The sequence below is a fragment of the Plectropomus leopardus genome, chromosome 11 (genome assembly GCF_026936395.1).
Source record: "Plectropomus leopardus strain MGB_pleo_1.0 chromosome 11, ASM2693639v1, whole genome shotgun sequence".
Taxonomy (NCBI): Eukaryota; Metazoa; Chordata; class Actinopteri; order Perciformes; family Serranidae; genus Plectropomus; species Plectropomus leopardus.
Window position 1 is genome coordinate 9,343,744 of NC_142186.1, and position 15,567 is coordinate 9,359,310.

General features: G+C 44.6%; 1 protein-coding gene across 4 annotated transcripts in view; it reads right to left on the reverse strand.

The window, feature by feature from the left end:
- The window catches only part of LOC121946226 (nuclear factor of activated T-cells, cytoplasmic 1-like), a 155,851-nt gene that overhangs the window by 20,877 nt on the left and 119,407 nt on the right, over positions 1–15,567 (reverse strand). For all 4 annotated transcript variants that reach the window (XM_042490717.2, XM_088083991.1, XM_042490716.2 and 1 more), the window contains 3 exons: positions 15,393–15,448; positions 12,987–13,119; positions 4,171–4,830 (listed from right to left, as the gene is read on the reverse strand). In XM_042490717.2, coding sequence (XP_042346651.1) covers positions 4,171–4,830; positions 12,987–13,119; positions 15,393–15,448 — 849 coding nt within the window. The remainder of the gene's footprint in view (positions 1–4,170; positions 4,831–12,986; positions 13,120–15,392; positions 15,449–15,567) is intronic.

Consider the following 15,567-nt stretch of genomic DNA (forward strand, 5'->3'; position numbering starts at 1 on the left):
GCTGCCTATTAATTTTTCCTATGACTATTAAACTTCTCCAGCAAGCCCAAACTTTTACTTATACCTCACCGTGTCAAGAGCTGCCAGGAAAACAGGATCACTAATATGAGAACTCCAGCAATGACAACAAGAGTAAAGAAACCACATCCTCTTTGTGGTCATAAATAATACAAAAAGCCATCACCCTTCTCCTTGCACCCGTCAATATCGCAACTCTACAAGGAGACTATGTTCTTGGCATTGCACTTAACCGCAAGGCCGCATTTCTTTCTGTGCACTATTAGCTTGAGCTTGACCTGCTCCCAAAAGGCCAGGGGGGGTCAAAGGTGGAGTGTTGTGAAAGTGCAGGCTGTCACTGACTCTCAAAGCGCTTCCAGAGCTCTGTGATTCTAGTAACTAAAACAGACACACACACACACCACACACACACACACACACACAAATACGTGACGTCTAAACATACAGGAGCAGCTCTGTTTTAGTGAGTCCCATTAGACACTTCAACCTCCACTTTAATGAACACCTCCCCCCTTCCCCTTAAATCCTCTTTCTCCTCTGCCCCCCTCCAATCCTGAGCCAGCCTTGCGGCGCACTCCAATGTTAGCGACTCAGCATGTTTTCAGCGCGGTGCGGACGCGCTCTCAATCATCATTAGGGGTTTTGCGGAGTCCTGGGGTCTGGGCAACATGCCAGGATGTGTAAAAGTTTCCATGAGGAAAGCCTCGAGTTGCCTTCAGAAGCATTGGTGGTGGACGGAGATCCTCAGGAAGGTTTCAAATGCCTTTTTTTTTTTTTTTGTAAGTTGCCGCAGGGAGGGAAAGGAGGGCCGTCAACAATTCTGTTTTCATTTTGAGAAAACAAGCCTAGTGGAGTTTCAAATGCACCAACCTTGAATTTAGGAGGAAACAATCACAAGGAAAACTACCCTGTAACACGAGGCAATCAGAGCACATATGTCAAATGTCAGAAATCGGCAGAGGCTGAGTTGCACACTGTGTTTTTCTTATTTTGGGGAATAAGGGCTCTCTGTTTCCCAGAGAGGCAGCTGGTAGAAATCTGGCCCTCTGATTAGCGCTAGTTCCTCTGCTGTGTGCTGAATTCAGCTGCACTTCATGATATCACCCATCACAGCAGCGGCTAATGAGACAGGACACACGGCAGCAGCCTCGCAAGAACAAACTTCTAACTCAGCCAGCACACCACTTCTGCTCTACACACAGATACGCAGCAAACACAAAAAAAGAGGGAATAGAGGTTTAAATGAAAGGTTTGCAACAAGTAATGTGGGTTGTTTTTCCTCCAAAATTGTTCATGTTAAAAAAAAGCCTAAGAGGGGGTATGATGTCACCAGAATTGCTCCTTCAGACGTGTGACAAAGCATGCCGTCATTTTGGCATTTCTTTTTTTGGCCTAATTAGCGCGGCTTAGACTCCAAACTTAAATGCAACTGACCGTGTTTTTCATAAATTCTATTGTTATATACACTGATGTCATTTGACTGGCGTTTTGCTCACAGTCATGCGCCTTGTAAAGTACAGATAGCGGGCGGTGAGTAAGTACGAAATGTCTGAAAACTTTGGTTTTATGTGAGCCCCACCGTGCCTTGTTTATGACAGTGAGTCAACAACGCAAGCAGGCGGAGCCTTCCAGCAGAGATGGTGTTTCATCCTTTACTCTAACCAATGCTTATCTGCTGCTTCACTCCAGCTATGAGAAGTGAGATTGAAGCAGGTGAGAGCCAACATGCCACTGAGTGAAAATGGCTTCTCCAATGTAGATTTGACTGCTAACTTCCCGCAAAACCTCACTGCAGACGCCTCACGTCTCGCACTATAGTTAGCAAGCTTCTATCACAGCAGTGGGAAGACTTTAGCAGATTACAATGGAGACTGTGAACGGCAGTCTTGGGGGTTTACATCTCAGACTCCATACTCACCGAGCTCCTTGCGGTACAGTAGCTCACCGTTGATAAGTTGAGTGATTTCTCAGGGGCTGCGTAAAATCTGGGCCTGGCCGAAGAGACACATTTCCTCTGGCTGATGAGAGCCGGAGGCCTCGGCGTTCGAGCGTGGGAGGCGCTCCACTCTCGGGGAAGATCAAGTGTGCTCCCGCAGACTCCAAATCACCGGCCCCCCAATTGCTGGGGAGGAACACAGCTCTACATGGCTGGCGTTAAATCACCGCCGCTGTGGTGAGGTCATCCGCTTGTCTTCCCTCTCTAATGGAGCGCTCAAAGCTCGCTAACATACGGTGGTAATGCGTGCCGACGGGGGAGCGAGTCGGCCCTGCGAGCTGCCTTCCGATCTTATTTATTTTAGCTTAGGGCTCATTTGAAAGGGTTTGGGATAGGGCCGGGTCGAGGAGCAGTAGATGCCTTTGGAGTATGCTGTTACCACCACACACTTACAGGGACTCCAGGAACTCACCGCAGATGCTCGCACAGGCGTTAGGTGATGCGAAAACGGCAGCACATTGAGGTTTTTCGAGGGCCTGCCTCACTGTCCTCAGTCAATCAATACACATTCCTGTGCATCCCTAATGCAGCTGTAATAACTGGCTGAATACATTTGGCCACCGGGTCGGAGAGAGATCGAGCCTGCCTAAGTGACAGCGGATGGAGCAGTGGGTGAGAGAAACAAGATTACCTGATTTCACCTTAGCATTGCTTTGTACATTTCGCATATCTTCATACTGTTGGTGTAAAAGGACCCCCTGCCAACCTCGTTACAAAATGCAAAATAAAGCTACAGTTTCATTTTATTCGATTAATGCTGAAATGAAAGCTTCTGCCTGCTGTAACTACTGAAAACAGCCAGAGAGGACTTCAAATGAGCAGTTTTGTCTGAAATTAGATTTCCGGAGTATTGCTATGAGCTCAAGAAAATGAGGCAAGAGAAAAGGAAAGACAAAAAAAGGACAGAGAAAAGAAGCAGGAAAGAAAAAGTAGGAAATCAGTTTATAGAGCTGATAACAGACAGACACCCCCCCCCCGCCCCGTCTCTGTACTGTCTGTTTATGAGGTGAGGACTAATGGGACTCATCAGGACTGACAGATATGCTGACAACTGAATTTCAACTCAATTACAGTTCCACAGCGAAACTCCCCTGGTCCCCTCGTGCCTATCACCCCTCTACTCCCAGAGCTGTTGATTGAAGTGCGCACATACAGACAGACAGACAGACAGACACACACACACACACACACACACACACACACACACACACACACACACTACATCAGTTTACTGAACAAAAAGGTGCACAGGAAGGGTGATATTCCTGCTTTCAGTGTGGACTTATCTCTTCACCTCTATTAGGATGCAGGGGGGATTTTAACGTTTCAAACTGGCATAATGCCATGATGTGCTCTATGAATATATATCATAATAACAAGCAGAGCTTCTGCTAACACAGATAACAGGTTGGTGACCTGAGAGACATAATGTGGGATGGACACAGGAGGCAATAAACTCGACCATATGGTCCCTTGGGTGTGACTGGCTTCATTGCCTGAGGGACACCAGTGACCCCACAGGCTCCCCTGATGACGACAGCCGCGTGGTGTCGACTCCGCGGGGAAAAGACGGGAAAACAAAGCCTCTGCCTTCCGCCTCCCGGCATCCCTCCCAAAAAGATGTTGGGGGGAAAAAATGGCTCGGTTCAGGAAACCCCTACCCATTGTTTTGCTTCCTTCATTAGTCGTTGTGTCAACAGTTTGCTTCGCTACGCGTGTGCCACTGTTTTTGTTCTGCTGCACCCCGGCTGACCTCAACGCTCTGATGTTTTGACAGATTGTTTCAAAATCCCATCAAGGCAATTTACTGTTTGAAAGTAAAGCAGCCACTTGGACAACATAAGCCGGACCGCGAAAAAGCAAATAAATCTGCCGGGGTCTAAAATTAAACAAATGTGACGTAAATCTGCTGCCAGGATTTCATCAGGAAATACTGAGGGGTGCAGCAGGGCGCGGTTACAGTATGTGTGGTGGCTTGCTGATAAGCAAAAGGTGTCAAATAAATTTAATGTGCAAGGTAAACAGCCATTTTTTGGCAGGGGCAGAGAGCTCATAAAGAGAAGCTTTCATCTTGAAAAACAAAATGCCTCTTGTTACTCTAATTGGTTATCAAATGGAAACTTGCAGATAAGTACACCTTGTTTCTGGTGACTCACCATCATCTAGGTACATCTGGTCCAGTTCCTGGGGCTCCTGTTTGACTGTGATGGCCATCGACGGGGGGCTGGCGTCCTCAGGTAACAGGCTGGGTGAGCTCCCTCCGGTCTGGGCTGAACTGGCTGCTGCCTGCGCCTGAGTGGGACTGTAGGCCTGAACGAACGGGCTCTCCGCTGTCGCACCGGGAGTGGAAGGGTGGGATACCGGCGAAGACGAGGGACTGCTGTTGGCATAGATAGGATGGTAACCATGGGGCCCTGGGCTGTTGAGGTGGTTGGGGCTACCCTGGGAGTGAAGCATCCCTAGGGGAGAGCTGTGGTCTGGCGATGCTGGGTGGGCGAGGCTGGGGCGGCCAGGGGTCTCCTGGATGGGGGGCACCACGGGGCCTGGAGGAGCCGCATGAGTGGGGCTGTTGGGGAGGCACTTGCTGTATGCCACTGGGGACAGGTCATGCAGGGTGGGGCTGGAGCTGGGGGATGACGACGACATAGTGGCGTGGCGTGGCGGGCAGTAGCCACCAACCAGGCAGGCGTCTGGATCGGCTACAGGCATGATGGGAGTGAGCCTGGGCTGGCCGTAATAGGGCTTTGAATGCATTGGCAGTCCTGCGGTCCCGAGAGAATCATATTCATCACTGGGTTCTGTCTTTATTATCGGCACTGGGGGGGGAACAAAGTAAAAAGAAAGGTGGAGATGTTAAAAAACGTGCAAGGAATCCACGTGGCGCAGTGAGTAAAGCAGTGAGCAGGCACAATTGTGGCCTGCGATACCCTCCGTAATCCAAACAAACAACCACCAGTGGATATGGGCTCAGTGTCAACTTGGCTGAGCTCTCTAACAGAGAAACCCTCACGCCTCCCAACCGCCACCCCTCTTTACCACACCATGAAAAAAAAGCTAAAGAATAGGGGGGGAAGAAAAAAATGGATGAGTCATCAGTGTGGAAAGCCACAGCTGGCTCTAATAATGAATAAGACCTATTTTCTTTGGACTCTCCTCCAGCTCTGATATCCAATAAAAGACTACTTTAAAGCGCTGGGCTGCTGCTTTCGCTGCTGCTGCTGCTGCTCAAGGAGCCCAGGACCCCAAGCTTTCCTCCACACTCTAGAAGTAATTGTTTCTCCGAGGACCAAAAGATAGAGGGAGAGAGTGAAAAAAAAAGGAGATGATTTGATTTTGATTAGGCCGCCTGAGCTCTTTAAGAGGCTGTGGAGCTGCGCCTGTGGTTTCAGGAGCTTCAGGCCTCGGCTAATGCAGCAGAGTGCAGTGACCCCACTTGATCATCCTGCCTCCTCTCGTCTAATTTCTAATCCAGTGCAGACCGTCTGCGCCGCTTCCTGATTAGCTCTGACGGACAGGTATCACATGCTTCCTGCTCGCTGTCGAGAGCAGTTACTGAAAACAACTTTCTATTAATTGAAAATTGCAAAAACAGAGCAGACGGAGAGGTATCCACATTAACAAGCTGAGTTATTATATTAGTACATATGCACAGACCGTGCCAGCGCTAAACTAATAGGGCAGTGTTAAGATACCCAGATGCATAGCAAAAGCTTCTGAGTCACAATGCTCACACTGTTTCTATTTCTACACATTGTTAAAACGCGTTAATGGGTGTGGTGAGCGTTTGATGCCAACCATTAAGAGTTTTTGGCTAAACTTGCTCCAAGTGACATTTACTCAAAGGCGCACAGATGTCAATATGAATAAGATGTCTGTCTACACTGTGTGTTTGTACACAATAAAACCTTTCAGCGATAAAAGCAACAGCTGCAATTAAAATGTATGAGTGTGTCACATGAAAAACAGTCTGTTTTTCTTTCAGTGTGTTATTATTTGTGGGACTTGGATTTAAAAAGACATTAATCGCGACCTGCAGCCTCTGGGGTGCTGGGATGTGGTGCAGTGATAACGCAGCAGGGAGCACATTTACGTCAGTTCTATCTGCTGTTGGATCCCAGGGACCGGGCCTGGCGTTTGGGGAAGCATCGTAAGGCGAGTCCCATGATGCACGGGCCTCCTCTCCACGGCCTGGGGAATAATGGGAAGTCACATGGTTCGCACTACACCCATAGCCGCTTCCCTCAGCGTTTCTCTGTCTCACCCTGCCTTCCCTTGGTGCCGAGATGTGCGATGCCGGAGTTGTCATTTGGAAATGTCATAAACAAATTTGATCTTTTTCAGATTTTAGCTCCAATTCAAGAACTGCATTGTCATCTGTGAGCTGAAACACATGTTGACCTTTTGCCTCATCAAAGGCCTCCGTAAATATTGTAAAAAAGGTCATATTTTTTTAAGAATGTCATGGGTTTGAGGTTCTCAGTGAAATATTCCAAAGGAGTTTGAAATGAGCACACTCATATGTGCCAGTCTGTATAGTTAGTCATGATTTACAGCACAGAAAAAAAGAGCCATGACAGGGGCAAATTGCCTAATGTTGGCTGCTGGAGCTTTCTCTGGATGCCCTTCTCAAAATTAAACAAATATGATGTACCAAGTCACAAGATTTCCTGCCTGCCACCAAAACCAACATGGGGATTTAATTTAGGAAAATAGCGTGAATAAGCAGTATCTTAGAAGGGATGGGACGCTGCTGTCCTTTGCAGTCCTGCTTTATAATCCAGTTAGTCTATTTTTAAAGAGAAGTTGGGTTTATTGCAGCTAGAAGTTTTTCAGTCCCAGTGAGGTAATTTGTCAACATTATTTCCTTCTGACTATAAGCGAGACTGGCGAAACAGGAAATCAAATCACGTCGGACTAATGGCCTTTCTTTTAGCTTTCAAACACTGTTTTTTTCTTCCTGAGATTCTCCCCCCTTTGCTACAGATATAAACACAGGTCTCCCTCTAGCTCTGTCCATCTGTGTGTCTCCTTCCCACTTTGTATGAGAGCTGAGAAAACAGATTCACCGGGCGAGTCCCAACTTCAGCTGGCTTCTATTTCCTCCCAACCTGTGGGTTATGGCCCACAGACAGTTGATGTTCTGCACATGGTTTTCTCTCCATCTCTGGCAGTTTCCTCCTCTGTCTGCTCGTATTAAACTGATCAGGCCTGATCTGGGTATTTTATTGAGCACTCGTTTCCTCTGAAGGCAATGGGAATCAGGACATAGATGTGTGCCTGTATCTGTGTATTTGATTAGGAAGGGCAAGCAAACAGGGCTTCTTATGTAGATTTGGAAATTACCTTCCAAAGAAGACCCTCTATACTTGCAGACACCGGGCGAATGGGATTATGGGATGCAAAAGGCTTTGATTCTCATTTCCGATGCCTAGATTTCCTAGATATGACATTGTCATGCCACCAAAATCAGGGATCGTCTCTTTCTTGCAGAAATGCTGAACTCATCTTGTTTGAACGGCACAAATCTGTAGTGACATTAAACATCGAGCAGGTGGTGGTTCATTAACTCAAAGGTACCTGGTGCACCATGTCCCACTGTGAAGGCAATCTGGTCACCCAGTATACTGTTGGCCTTCGCCTGCAGTAGGTAAGTCTGAAAAAGCTCCAAGATGACAGAAACAGTTCACTCTTTGTTCAATTTTTGGGGAAAAAAAAAAACATGACTGTGCAAATATTTACAAAAAAAGAACAATGTGTGGTTCATTAACTTTTTTCCTGTATGTGTCACAGAACATGTTTCTGACTTTCCTCCTCTCCAGCTCCAACCACAAACCAATGCAGTGGAGGGAGTCGGCACCCGTTTGCGTTAAGAATAGAACTTGATATTATAGAGGAATCTCCAAACGGCCTGTAAAAATAAAGGGGTTCCGAGAAGTTCCTGGCTCCAGCTTTTGGTCATTGCCAGAACTCTTTTTCGCCGTTTGTTGTTTAATGTGGTTGGTGAGAACTGTTTCTTATTTGAAGGGCGACGCGTCACGTCTCTACTCACGCAAGAATGATTGGAAGGGAGCTTGGAAAAGTGGGGCTCATTCCGGGAGCCAGACAAGGACACTTGTATGTGCATCCCAACATCACAGACAAGCAGACCACAAATGGTGCTGATGGTATACATCAACAGCAGATGTCTTCCTGATACATCGGCTGAAGGCAGCATATTCAATAACTCATAAGCAGCAAAAAGTTGACTTTATAATTGTCTTCTGTTGTGCACTTTGATTAGGGGTGTAATGATCTATTAATCAGGATCAATGTATGGATTCAATCATCAGCAATCTAATATCATAGAAAATAAGTGAAAACACTGATCCATATCATCATCTTGAAATGTTGAGTCTGTAGGATTTAGTAGCATCTTGCATTGAGGTTGCAGATTGAAACCATCTTCAACCCTCCTGTGTGCCAAGCACATAGGAGAACTATGATAGCCGCTGCAAAAAACGCAAATGGTCCTATCTAGAGCCAGTGTTTGGTTTGTCCATTTTGCTCCGTATGTAGACATAAACAGCACATTCCAGGGAAGGAACACACCAGGATACTTAGTTTCAGGTGATTATACAATAATGAAAACAGAATCTCTGCCAATATGTCTCTCTAAATACTTCAGAGTGGGCCTTTAAGATACACCTTTGTTTTGAAATTTCCATGGCACCTCTGTGTCACAATCAAACAGCACCAAGCAGATATTTGCGAGCAGCCAAGAAAAGACAACGAGAAAATGTACTCCCCTCTCTGGCATAAATCAGCAGCGCGGAAATAATTTGGATTTCAGAAAAAATGGGTCAACAGATAAAGCAGATGTCATATGTAAACAATGCTGGTACGAGATAAAATGCTCAGGAGACACAACGGACCTGGCCACTCATCAAACTCTGCTAACATGTTGTTCTTGCGATGGCAATATCAGCTGCTTTGTTTCAACAATGTTGGGCTAAAAAAAAAATGTGCATGCCAGCTGAAATTCAACAGTGAGATTTTGTTAGAAGATGTAAACAAAATATGAGTTAGAAAAAGTATAAAAATAAGTGTAAATGGTAATTAATTTGTCAGCTATGAGTACTGTAAAACTGCACAAACTGCAAGGCTAATCTTTTCAATGTAAAAGTGATGAAGCAAATAATGCTGACTAGCTAAAAAAAATATTGTTTTGTCTAAAAACCTTTACAGTTATTATTGAAGGACATTTTATACTTTTGTTAAATCCTCTTGTTGTTAAGCTATGTGTTATGTGTATGAGGAGTCAATTTAAAATACACCGCTCACAATAATTTACAATGATTTATGTCTTTTTTTCATTTATGGCGTAAAACAAAAAAGAAAGGGGTGGCAGCTTCTTCTGTAACTGATTGTCCTGTATGAGCGTTTTATATGGTCTCAGTTGCAGCCCCTTGAATCAAATCAAACTAAAATAGAATCGTGGTAGACTCTGATATAGTGATTTACACCTCTACTTTTTATGTATTTAACTTTAATACATTCTTTTGGGTTTTTGTAATATTTGTATTTATTATGTAATATTTCTTATTAATTTTGCAATATTTGCATTTATTAACTAATGGATTAAGGTATACTCTCCATCACAAAAGTGTTGCTGATGTACCCCTTTCCAATTTTTAGCATATGTGAAAACCAACAAACTAAACTGAACTAATCTAAACTTAACCGTACTGAAGAATCAAACATTTTGATTAAACTTTCTGGAAAGTTAAAGATCAGGTTCTTCTGTTCACTGAAGCAAAACTGTTGAACTGCTTAGCTCATAAAGACACTCGACCTACGTGCTCTCTGACACACTGTGCAGTGCTAATAACACATTTCAAAGAGGACATTTCTGAGTGGTTCAAATCCTGTTTTAACGTCACAATGCATTATTATGGCAGCATTTCAACAGGTCTACAGCACCCCTCTGCTCATATCACTGAGGCTAATCTTTGTCTGTCAGCTAGCAGCTACAGTATGACTTCACTACAGACTGAATTTGATAATATGTCATAATTTCACGCTGAAGGCAGGGTGAGGCCGAGAGAAGATAAGAATCTGCTTGCATGTCTGAAATAATACAGTCTCTATTGAAATAATATTCTCATTAGAGCTTAGGGGAACATGAAGCATAGTGAAACCAGGCATCGGTGTTTAGCCCCAGTAAGTGCCAACCGCATTTGCATTAAAAAATAACAAGATGGTCACATGACCTGAATGGAAAATGAAGGTGGTTTTCACTAGCATCTGTGTCCCAGAGTGTTTGCTTCATCCTTCCGCTGTTTGAAACAAGTCGAGCTATTTTAAGGGCTGGGTTTGCCTTTTTATAGACGAGCAGACACCAGAGTGTGAAAGAAATGTTCTCTCTAAACAACGTCAGTGACCACAACTGTGCTTGAAGTGGGACAGCGGGCCGGAAGAGTCTTTTCATACAAGCGAGCAAAAGAGAAAAAAAAGTGTTGACAACGGTGTGCGTGTGTATCTGTGTGTGTGTGGGTGTCCTCCTCCCCAGCCCACCCCGAGTACCTGGCCACAGTGTTAGTTGTTTCTCTCAGCGTTGACACACACACACACACACACACACACACACACACACACACACACACACACACACATGCTGAAACCCTGAAAAGCAAACAGCCTCACTAGGATTTCCTCGTTCTTTGTTGCAGTATTGAAACCATGAATGTATTACAGTCATTATTGCCTCAGAGGGTCTGTTTACACTGATTATACAGTATTCTTTATGAATGCTTCTTAATCAGTGAGCACATTTTTGCCATTGCATTGACATTTTTTCAACTGCATTTCTATTTAACACTGTGGTACACAAACAAATAAATTAGACTTTAACCCTTTGAAACCAGCAACTTGGCATAATTTCTTCCAAACCATGGGAAGAAGGTAATCAGCAACAAGATAAGGCCACCTATTTTTGTTTAAAAGGTTTCCAAGAAAATAACAGAAAAAAAGTCAGAAAACAAAACAAAACTAAACAAAAAAAAACTTTTTTTTGTGACATATTCTTAAAAATGTAATTACAAGATTTTTTTTTAAATTTTCAAGCAGTTTCTTGCCCAGTTGCTCATTGCTTTATCCCTCATGTTTCTAAAAGAAATCAAATCAAATTTCCCAGGTTTCAGAGGTTTAAATCCTTGTGAAAGGTGTCTCAATGCAGTACAACAACACTGATGTTGATCCAGGTGTTAAAAGGTTAATGCAGCCTTTAAATATTATAGACAATGTATAGCATATGTCTATGGTATTGCAACTTGCAATTCCTCTGGCTGTGATTCTACTCTACCAAGTATTTCTTTTTTTGTGTCGCCCACAGACGTTTTCTCTCTCGAATAAGATTATTTCTGCACACAGAGCAGTTCTGCCTCAGCCATTGTAATATAAAACCCTAGATTGCCTTTTTGATTGAAATACTCAATATTTTTTTTTATAATGTTGTATATTTTAATATGTGTCTTCAAAAGCGTGGTGAATCTCAAAATAGAACTCAATAGCTTGTGATCTGAGTCTCTCTTGGCTGTAACACTTGTGAGTTAATTATGCTCCTTTAAGAAGACATTGGCCCTGCCTGTGTGGTCCACACTGTACTTGTGGTTTACTTGGCAACAAAAGAGAGAACACAACAAGTCATCTTTTAATTAGGGCTGTGTTTATGCTCAAGGAAATGACTTAGAGATGCATAGCGGTGGCTGATAAGTCTTTCTCCCTTGCTCTCTTTCTCCATGTAACTACAGTATATAAACTGGATCTGCTATATATGGACACGGTTTGTCAGCTCCACATGAGTCCAGTTACCCACAATGCACTCCTCCATCATATAATCAGGCATCTCCAAATAGGGCCTTGCTCTACTTTCTCTCAGAGCACCATCCAAAATCCCAATCACTTATCTTCTGTGGCCGTAAATACATCTGCTGATAATCTAAATGTCACATCTTATTAACAGCTGTAGACTTAAAAACACAATGCACGTTCTCCCAGCAGCATTAGACCCATTAGACGCTGATCAATGAAAATATGATATCATGTTTTGATCTAATGGATTCTCGCTGGTTATCACTGGGGTGCCGGGACTATGTAGGAGGTTGGGGAACACTGGGAAACCTGCCTTTAGCAACTATTGTTCAGGTGCCAGAAAAGTTGTGCAGCCAACAGCATTGTTTGGCTGAAAGAAGAGCGAGCATGCTTTGTCAACTTTCTCTGGATACACAAAGATAAAATAACACTATTTGGGCCGATCGGTTAAAAGTGATACCGCAGCTGATATTCCACCTGCGCCCATTGTGAGAAGTCAATAGCTCACAATGTAATTTTGAGGCTGAACTCTAAACTCTCTGTGATGCATTCTTCAAATTCCAATGTGAAAGCCATCTATAAACACTGAGGCCAGGGACACATCATAAACACACAAAGAGGTATTCCTGAGTTTTCAGGTTGCTACATGAATGACAGGGCAAAGCACTGCCTGCTAGATGCAAGTGTGTGTGTGTGTGTGTGTGTGTGTGTGTGTGTGTATATTTGAGCGCTGGTGAACCATCGGGGGAACGTTGTGTGAGGTGGGGTGTGAAAGTCAGGTCGCCAGGGATTGACTTCTCTTCATCGACAGCGCTCGGAGGCTCTGTCACTCAGCAGGTACACCTCATCGCTGGGGAACGCGGTCTCACTACAGAATAAACACACCTCACATCTTGTGCTTTTGCTCACAGGCCATGGCTGCACGGTGCCAGGCGTTGTGTCAAAAACACCAGCCAAAAACCAGCTGCAAATTTAACATGGCATGTCGACGGCTGTTGTAAACTACAGTGGATGGATGTCGAGACCTGGAGAAATACTCTACGTGATGAATGCAGAGTGTAAAAAGTGTACATGTCTTTCAATGTCACTGGTGATAAAAAAAAGTAATATTAATGATGATTACCGTTAGGAGGCAGGTAGGTGAAGCGCTGGTACTGGCTCCTCTTCCTCTTGCCATTGCAGACGTAGAAGTTGACCTGCACCGGGCTGGATATTCTCTGGTTCCTGTACGGTGGGATCTCCACAACAAGAGTGCTCTAATATACAAATAAGACACAATAAGTTATTTCAACTTTGTGAGATAAGACAGCTGCTGATACCATTGAAAATAATTTATTTACTCATCTGATTTCACTAGGGCTGCCCCTTGGAAGTCGGAAATTGGAATCATTAGTTGGAAACACCTAAGTCGACGTGTTTTTCCTTTTTGCTGCTATTCAGTGTGCTGTGCAGTGTTCGTCTGGGGACGTTATGGTCCCCAGATTTTGCTGTGGAGTGAATGCTCTTAACTTTTACGAAACTCTTAGGTACAAGCTGCAGCAAATGTGATGCTTGTTTGATATCTAGTGTCTGCAAAAAATGTTGTGCACTTACGATCCACCGTTAGCGCAGAATCATCGAATATTTGTATTGAACAGCTAAATTGGATTCAACTGGCAAAATTCTGACTTGGGCACAGCCCTACATTTCATGACACTTTCCACATATAAGTTTGGAGTTTAACTTCCTGCAGCATATTAATCAACAGCCATGTTTATTTTACAGCTGGCCTGCATTTAGGGTTCTGTTTCCAAGAGGCTGGATTGAGAGCTGGTCTAAATGAGCTGGTCTGGACTGTGTAGTAGAGCCCATGAGGTTGGTCCAGTGCCCGTGTTTGTCTCTGAGGAAAACCCAAGGGCTTTAGCTTCGTCCCCGAGAGGAGAGAGGTAGCCGGCTTATTTGTTTGCACAGCCATGCCTCCCTGTAGAGAGGCTCGCCTGTCCTCCTCCCCGCCCCCAGGCCAGACCTCGGCAAGTCTGGACGGATGTGAACTTTCGACTTCTTTCTTTCTGACAAGGGTACATGGAAGGGAATTTGTCTGAGTGTTTGAGTGTGATTGCTGGGATCGCTGTCACTTTGGTGGGGGTCTAAACAGGCCAGACTGGGGGCTTTTTGACAGGAGGCACGTTTTTTGTTGGTTGGATGGAGGCAGCAATGAGGTGGATGTGAGGGGGGCCTGCGTCCTCAGCTGTGGTCTGCCCTCCAGATGACGACAAAGAAAACATGCAGGTGGCTGATTGAGTGTGTTAAGTGTGTGTGTGTGCACACATGCTTTCCCTCTCCATCCTCGCCAATGAAAGTTAGCACGCTCTGGATGGCAATAAAAACAGAGTCAGGCAGGCATTATGGAGAACTTTAGGGTAGTCTGGTGGCAACTGACATAAGAGGAAGACCAGGGCTCTCTCTCTGTCTCTCCCTACTTGTTTGTTAGATGTACAAATAAACACACTGTAGTATTTGTCTTTCATCGACCTCGCCTCCCCACATCGCCGCACCCGGCCGAGCCTTGTGCGCCCGCTAATTTTCCTGCATCTGGGACTCCAGCCACAGCACATCAGCCAGCCCTACAGGCCAATTAGACATCAGAGTCCATATTTACCCTTCTGATGCAACCAAGTCATTTACCTGAGTGAAATAGCAGTAACAACAAGAAGAAAAACACCCTCAAGTTGCAGCATTTATATGCGTGTGGTTTATTTTGGTCCCCGTGCATGTGTAAATTGCCTCGGTTAGTTTACACAAAAAAGGAGGGAGGTGGGGGCGGGGGATGAGACGCCGCTGATGAAAGGCATCGGCAATTCAAAACATACTGTCATCGCTCACGAGCAAACAGGTTTTCGCAGATCCTGTGCTCGACTCACTGAAAACAGACCTAACGAACCTCAGTGAAGTCTTAATTAACTCCAGAGCACAAGCAGCTTTCTGTGACACGTAGAACAACATTTGCTTCATTCCCTCTCCTGATGATTCCCTTTCACTCCGTTTTATATTAACAGGATCCCAATGTGTGGCTGAGCGTCAGTGAAACGAGTGTGCTGGTTTATTTTCTCATTACGGCTCTCATGAAAAGCAGCAGGTAAAAGAAGGGGTGTAATCCACTCTTGGCTGCATGATCCCGGCACAGACGAGGTGTTTAAGTCCAATTCACCACACCACAACTAAATGTCTGGCTATGCTGGGAGGACTGTGGTGTGAGTGTGTGTTTTTGCTGCTATTTTGTAATCCATGTGTGTTTTTTAGAGGCAAAAAACAATATGACAGCCCGTGTTTACTCCGTAAGGGTACAGAGATTTTATGAAAATTCCATTCAGGATTGCATGGGCTAATCATCATTGTCTATGTTGCAACTTGTAATGCCTTAGCAAAGGTTACATCATTACAGGGGACAGATGAGGAGGAGACAGAGAGGAAAGGAGAAAGTGTCAGGGGAGGGTGGGACTGAAGACGGTGGGAGCATTCCCAATGAGTCACGTTAGTGAGGAGCACTTACATTTTTGACAGAGTCCTTGTCAACTTTGGCTTCGGTCTCCCAGAGATGATGCCCATCTATTGGCAAAAGAATAAAATACAATATTTAGTATGGCTCACTGCACAGACAACATGGACCTTAATGGGAGGGCAGTTATAATCTGTGGATGGTACATCTGGCAGTGAGCATTAGGCAG